This window comes from Lipophrys pholis, assembly GCF_963383615.2.
Source record: "Lipophrys pholis genome assembly, chromosome: 18".
Lineage (NCBI taxonomy): Eukaryota > Metazoa > Chordata > Actinopteri > Blenniiformes > Blenniidae > Lipophrys > Lipophrys pholis.
Genome location: NC_137646.1, coordinates 26,992,766 through 27,000,265, shown reverse-complemented (window position 1 = coordinate 27,000,265; position 7,500 = coordinate 26,992,766). Strand labels below are relative to the sequence as shown.

The following is a 7,500-nucleotide window of genomic DNA, read 5'->3' as shown; positions in this document are numbered from 1 at the left end:
TGTGTGTGTGTGTGTGTGTGTGTGTGTGTGTGTGTGTGTGTGTGTGTGTGTGTGTGTGTCTCACTCTGCTCTTGGCTGCAGTGCTCTTCATCGCTGCCATCTTTACAGTCATCCTCACCATCGCAGTGGAAAGCCGACGGGATGCACTGACCGTTCCTGCATTCCACAAGACCCTGGCTCTTACAGGCTGCACACACACACACACACACACACACACACACACACACACACACACACACACACACACACACACACACACACACACTCAGGTCAAACACAGGAAGCGCCCCCTGCAGGCTGCTCTCAGCTACTTACAACAGTTGAACTCATCACTCTTGTCAGGACAGTCATGATCTCCGTCACACAACCAGTCTGTGGACACACAGCGGCCGTCACCACAGCGGTGCTCCCGGGAGGTGTCACACACTGACACACACACACACACACACACACACACACACAGACACACACACATTATTATTATTAGTAGTAAAGCCATCAGGGTACAATCTGACTTTGTGTGTGTGTGTGTGTGTGTGTGTGTGTGTGTGTGTGTGTGTGTGTGTGTGTGTGTGTGTGTGTGTGTGTGTGTGTGTGTGTGTGTGTGTGTGTGTGTGTGTGTGTGTGTGTGTGTGTGTGTGTGTGTTTCTTACCACAGTTGACTTCATCACTCAGGTCTCCACAGTCGTCATACCCATCACACACCAGAGAGGGCGACAGACAGCGACCTGTGTTACAACGAAACTCTGCGTCTGTGCACACTGCACACACACACACACACACACCCACACACACACACACACACACACACACACCCACACACACACACACACACACACACACACACACACGTGCGTGCTCGCTCAGAAACCTGGACATTTCTCCTTCCTGCCAACAGTCACCAATAAAATCATCATCATGATAAATCATCACAACAAGCAAGTGTGTGTGTGTGTGTGTGTGTGTGTGTGTGTGTGTGTGTGTGTGTGTGTGTGTGTGTGTGTGTGTGTGTGTGTGTGTGTGTGTGTGTGTGTGTGTGTGTGTGTGTGTGTGCTCACCACAGTGTGTCTCGTCGCTCCAGTCATCACAGTCGTTGAAACCGTTACACACCAGTTTCTGGGGGACACACAGTCCTGTCGCACACAGGAAGTTGTCCCTCCCTCCACACACCGCTATTGACCAATCAGAGACAGCACATCTGTGACATCACTGTCTCCACGTGTGTGTGTGTGTGTGTGTGTGTGTGTGTGTGTGTGTGTGTGTGTGTGTGTGTGTGTGTGTGTGTGTGTGTGTGTGTGTGTGTGTGTGTGTGTGTGTGTGTGTGTGTGTGTGTGTGTGTGTGTGTGTGTGTGTGTGTGTGTGTGTGTGAACTCACAGGACTTCCCTTTGATCTGTCTCGGTGTGTAACAGATTGGAGGTGACAGGCTGGAAGACGATGAGGATGAAGATGGTAATGATGATGAGGATGATGATGGTAATGATGATGAGGATGAGGATGGTAATGATGATGAGGATGAGGATGGTAATGATGATGAGGATGGTAATGATGATGAGGATGAGGATGAAGATGGCGTGCTGTTGTTGAACTGGGAGCAGCGCAGGAAGTCGGGCCAGGAGGCGTTGAACATCTGGAGGACGGGTTCACATCCTTCTCTGGCTGCTTCACAGAACGAGGCACAGGGCAGCACCACCCGCCTGCACACACACACACACACACACACACACACACACAGAGTTTGTGTGTACTAGCTGTATATTTACCTTGTTGTAGATGGAACATTTGTTGAACATGGTGTGTGTGTGTGTGTGTGTGTGTGTGTGTGTGTGTGTGTGTGTGTGTGTGTGTGTGTGTGTGTGTGTGTGTGTGTGTGTGTGTGTGTGTGTGTGTGTGTGTGTGTCACCTGTTGTGTGGGCCGTTAGCAGACACACACTCCGGCAGCGCCAGCGAGCAGCCGAACAGCATGATGTGTCTGTAGCAGGAGAGTCTGCTGAGGTAGCTGAAGAACCTGCAACACCCAGAGGGAGGGAGTGTGTGTGTGTGTGTGTGTGTGTGTGTGTGTGTGTGTGTGTGTGTGTGTGTGTGTGTGTGTGTGTGTGTGTGTGTGTGTGTGTGTGTGTGTGTGTGTGTGTGTGTGTGTGTGTGTGTGGTTGACCTCTGACATGCGGAGGCCCCTACCTGAGCAGCATGTCCACCTCAGAGCTGGTCACCACGGCGACAGAGGATGCCAGCCAGGTGTGGTTGTATGGCAGCATGTGGCACTGAGGCTCAGTGATCAGCTGGCAGGCTGCAGAGGAGACACTCTGATTGGTCTGTGGGGCTGAGAGCTCTGATTGGTCTGTGGGGCTGAGAGCTCTGATTGGTCTGTGGGGCTGAGAGCTCTGATTGGTCTGTGGGGCTGAGAGCTCTGATTGGGGGATGAGACTGATTGGGGGATAGGGATGAGACTGATTGGGGGATAGGGATGAGACTGATTGGGGGATAGGGATGGGACTGATTGGGGGATAGGGATGAGACTGATTGGGGGATAGGGATGAGACTGATTGGGGGATAGGGATGGGACTGATTGGGGGATAGGGATGAGACTGATTGGGGGATAGGGATGAGATTGATTGGGGGATAGGGATGAGACTGATTGGGGGATAGGGATGAGATTGATTGGGGGATAGGGATGAGACTGATTGGGGGATAGGGATGGGACTGATTGGGGGATAGGGATGAGACTGATTGGGGGATAGGGATGAGACTGATTGGGGGATAGGGATGAGATTGATTGGGGGATAGGGATGAGACTGATTGGGGGATAGGGATGAGATTGATTGGGGGATAGGGATGAGACTGATTGGGGGATAGGGATGATATTGATTGGGGGATAGGGATGAGACTGATTGGGGGATAGGGATGAGATTGATTGGGGGATAGGGATGAGACTGATTGGGGACAGGGATAAGACTGATTGGGGGATAGGGATGAGACTGATTGGGGGATAGGGATGAGACTGATTGGGGGATAGGGATGAGACTGATTGGGGGATAGGGATGGGACTGATTGGGGGATAGGGATGAGACTGATTGGGGGATAGGGATGAGACTGATTGGGGGATAGGGATGGGACTGATTGGGGGATAGGGATGAGACTGATTGGGGGATAGGGATGGGACTGATTGGGGGATAGGGATGAGACTGATTGGGGGATAGGCATGGGACTGATTGGGGGATAGGGATGAGATTGATTGGTCGGTGCGTACCTGTGTCCGGCACTGCAGTGCTGCTGAGCGGCCAGACGCTACTTAGTGAGGTCACAGAGGTCATCCAATCCGGAGGCCGTGTGTTGGGACGGGTGGTGGGCGGGGTGTCAGAGAAGTACATGACATCTGGGAAGATGCTCTCGGCCACCGGCGTGATGCCGTCCGGCTCAGACGAGGACGTGGAGGAGACGGGGGAGACGGGGGAGACGGGGGAGACGGGGGAGACGGGGGAGACGGGGGTGGAGCTGCTTGTGCTATTGCTATTGTAACTGAGGTCAAAGAAAGGAAAGGGCTCGGGGGAGGGGAGAGGACATCTGAAGAAATCTGCAGCCAATCAGAGGGAAGCATGGAAAGAACAATCAATTACCGTCTGTGGACTATTGTCTGTCTGTCTCTCCACCTGTCTCTCCGCCTGTCTGTCTACCTGTGAGTAGCAGTCCCAGCAGCAGGGAGCCAATCAGCAGGCTGGTTGGAATCAGGATGAAGAGGAAAAGTCTCATCTGATTTGACGATCCCAGCTTGTGAGGACACACCCCCCTGTCCATCCCGGCTTCAGGTGCTCTGATCTGGGGGGGAGTGGGAGGTTATCAGAGTAGGACCATGTGGGGGGGACCGGGGGTGAGAGGATGAGAGTGAAGAGGGTGGGGCGTGGGACGGGGGCAAAGGATGAGGATGAGGATGAAGAGGGTGGTGAGAGGGTACGGGGGAGGATGAGGATGAAGACGGTGGTGGGCGGGACGGGGGAGACGGGGGGTAGGATGAGGATGAAGAGGGTGGTGAGAGGGTACGGGGGAGGATGAGGATGAAGACGGTGGTGGGGGAGACGGGGGAGGATGAGGATGAAGAGGGTGATGAGAGGGTACGGGGGAGGATGAGGATGAAGAGGGTGGTGGGGGGGGTCAGGGGGATGGGGGAGGATGAGGATGAAGAGGGTGGTGGGGCAGACGGGGGGGAGGATGAAGATGAAGAGGGTGGTGGGGGGGTCAGGGGGACGGGGGGGAGGATGAGGATGAAGAGGTTGGAGGTGGGTCAGGGGGACGGGGGGGAGGATGAGGATGAAGAGGGTGGGGGGGGGTCAGGGGGACGGGGGGACGGGGGAGGATGAGGATGAAGAGGGTGGGGGGGGGTCAGGGGGACGGGGGAGGATGAGGATGAAGAGGGTGGGGGGGGGGGTCAGGGGGACGGGGGGGAGGATGAGGATGAAGAGGGTGGGGGGGGGTCAGGGGGACGGGGGGACGGGGGAGGATGAGGATGAAGAGGGTGGGGGGGGGGGGTCAGGGGGACGGGGGGGAGGATGAGGATGAAGAGGGTGGGGGGGGGTCAGGGGGCGATGAGTTTCCATTCCTGTAGTTATTTTTGAAACCGTCACTCGACACCGAGCAGCTTTACATTCCAGCGGAGCTGAACACGTGTTCGATTCCCGGCGAGAGGCTTCACACTCCTGCGACGTCCAAACCTGCTGTTTGTTTGTTTGTTTGTTTGTTTGTTTGTTTGTTTTCTCAGACCACAACTCAAACATGTCTGCCTTCATTAATGCTCCTCATGTTTCTATTTGTGGCTTTTCTTTTCGTTTGTTTGGTGGAAAGAGATGGAGGAGGAGGAGGAGGAGGAGGAGGAGGAGGAGGAGGAGGAGGCGAACAAAGAGGAGGAGGAGGAAGAGGAGGAGGAGGAGGAGGAGGAGGAGGAGGAGGAGGAGGCGAACAAAGAGGAGGAGGAGGAAGAGGAGGAGGAGGAGGAGGAGGAGGAGGAGGCGAACAAAGAGGAGGAGGAGGAGGAGGAGGTGAAACAAGAGGAGGAGGACAGAGGAAAGGGAAGGAAGACGGAGGAGAAGGAGGACAGAGGAGGGCAGACGGGGAGGAGGACAGAGGGGGAGGAGGACAGACGGGGAGGAGGATAGAGGAGGAGGAGGACAGAGGACAGGGAAGGAGGACAGAGGGGGAGGAGGACAGATGGGGAGGAGGATAGAGGAGGAGGACAGAGGACAGGGAAGGAGGACAGAGGGGGAGGAGGACAGAGGAGGACAGAGGGGGAGGAGGACAGAGGAGGAGGACAGGGAAGGAGGAGGACGACAGAGGAGGAGGACAGAGGACAGGGGAGGAGGACAGAGGGGGAGGACGACAGAGGAGGAGGACAGAGGACAGGGAAGGAGGAGGACGACAGAGGAGGAGGACAGAGGACAGGGGAGGAGGACAGAGGGGGAGGAGGACAGAGGAGGAGGAGGATGGAGAAGGACAGAGGAGGAGGATAGAGAAGGAGGAGGACAGAGGAGGAGGAGGACAGAGGAGGAGGAGGATGGAGAAGGACAGAGGAGGAGGATAGAGAAGGAGGAGGACAGAGGAGGAGGAGGATAGAGAAAGACAGAGGACAGAGGAGGAGGACAGAGGAGGAGGAGGATAGAGAAAGACAGAGGACAGAGGAGGAGGACAGAGGAGGAGGAGGATAGAGAAAGAAAGAGGACAGAGAAGGAGGACAGAGAAGGACTCACCATTTCTGCTCCTTTGCTGAAGGTGACATGCAGGATCGTCTCCCGCCGCTGCTGACATGACCTGCTGCTGAGAACCACATCCTCTGAGCCCCAGGCTCCTCCTCCTGCTCCTCCTCCTCCTCCTCTGAGCCCCAGGCTCCTCCTCCTGCTCCTCCTCCTCCTCCTCTGAGCCCCAGGCTCCTCCTCCTGCTCCTCCTCCTCCTCCTCCTCCTCTGAGCCCCAGGCTCCTCCTCCTGCTCCTCCTCCTCCTCTGAGCCCCAGGCTCCTCCTCCTCCTCCTCTTCCTCCTCCTCCTCCTCCAGGGCCCCTCAGTGGACCTCCTCCTGTATAATAACAGCTCCTCACCCAAACACACACACACACACACACACACACACACACACACACACACACACACACACACACACACACACACACACACACACATCCCATCACGACACTCCAACAAGCATCTATGTTGTCACTTTATTTAAACGCTGCACAGCGCCCCCTGTGGCCACACGGTGAATCTTTATTTTTAACGCTGCACAGCGCCCCCTGTGGCCTCACGGTGAAACTTTATTTAAACGCTGCACAGCGCCCCCTGTGGCCTCACAGTGAAACTTTATTTAAACACTTCACAGCGCCCCCTGTGGCCTCACAGTGAAACTTTATTTAAACACTTCACAGCGCCCCCTGTGGCCACACGGTGAATCTTTATTTAAACGCTGCACAGCGCCCCCTGTGGCCACACAGAGATAAAACACCTTAAATCAAAGTGATTTTGAAGGTTTTATTGAACAGAATCTTTTTCAACATGAAAAACTGACGGTTTGACGGCTTCATTCATCAAGAAAAAGAAACGTGATGAAGAAACACCTGCTCAGGTGTCACCATGCGGCCTTCAGGTGCTCAGCAGGTAGTAGGCGGCGGCCGACAGCAGAGCTCCTCCCACTGGGACGAGGATGATGATGGTGAAGCTTCTCCACCAGCAGAAGCCAACACTCTGCTCCTCCTCATCCTCCCTCCGGCCCCGCCTCTTGCTCCTCCTTCCTCCTCGCTGCTGACGCTTCTCGAACGCCTCCAGCTCCTCCTGAACAACACCACCCGTTAGAGCTCCTGCAGTCTCAGCCGCCATACCGTACGGCGGAACCTGTCTACTGACCGTACGACGTAACAGGAAGTCTACTGACCGTACGGCGGAACCTGTCTACTGACCGTACGGCGGAACCTGTCTACTGACCGTACGACGGAACCTGTCTACTGACCGTACGACAGAACCTGTCTACTGACCGTACGACAGAACCTGTCTACTGACCGTACGACGTAACAGGAAGTCTACTGACCGTACGGCGGAACCTGTCTACTGACCGTACGACGTAACAGGAAGTCTACTGACCGTACGACGGAACCTGTCTACTGACCGTACGGCGGAACCTGTCTACTGACCGTACGACGGAACCTGTCTACTGACCGTACGACAGAACCTGTCTACTGACCGTACGACGTAACAGGAAGTCTACTGACCGTACGGCGGAACCTGTCTACTGACCGTACGACGTAACAGGAAGTCTACTGACCGTACGGCGGAACCTGTCTACTGACCGTACGACGTAACAGGAAGTCTACTGACCGTACGGCGGAACAGGAAGTCTACTGACCGTACGGCGGAACCTGTCTACTGACCGTACGATGTAACAGGAAGTCTACTGACCGTACGGCGGAACCTGTCTACTGACCGTACGACGGAACCTGTCTACTGACCGTACGGCGGAACCTGTCTACTGACCGT

General features: G+C 55.4%; 2 protein-coding genes across 2 annotated transcripts in view; both read right to left on the bottom strand.

Annotated features, from left to right (window-relative positions):
* corin (corin, serine peptidase) overlaps nucleotides 1-5,796 on the bottom strand; it is a gene marked incomplete at its 3' end in the record, with an annotated part of 8,935 nt that extends 3,139 nt beyond the window's left edge. Inside the window, 10 exon segments of the mRNA XM_080486137.1 lie at nucleotides 65-187; nucleotides 316-426; nucleotides 654-761; nucleotides 1,059-1,172; nucleotides 1,376-1,695; nucleotides 1,902-2,006; nucleotides 2,177-2,285; nucleotides 3,246-3,569; nucleotides 3,670-3,811; nucleotides 5,731-5,796. Coding sequence (XP_080342263.1) covers nucleotides 65-187; nucleotides 316-426; nucleotides 654-761; nucleotides 1,059-1,172; nucleotides 1,376-1,695; nucleotides 1,902-2,006; nucleotides 2,177-2,285; nucleotides 3,246-3,569; nucleotides 3,670-3,811; nucleotides 5,731-5,733 — 1,459 coding nt within the window.
* A 691-nt stretch (nucleotides 5,797-6,487) lies between these two features.
* Nucleotides 6,488-7,500, bottom strand: part of nfxl1 (nuclear transcription factor, X-box binding-like 1) — a 12,475-nt gene continuing 11,462 nt past the window's right edge. Inside the window, 1 exon segment of the mRNA XM_080486559.1 lies at nucleotides 6,488-6,801. Coding sequence (XP_080342685.1) covers nucleotides 6,613-6,801 — 189 coding nt within the window. The 3' untranslated portion in view covers nucleotides 6,488-6,612.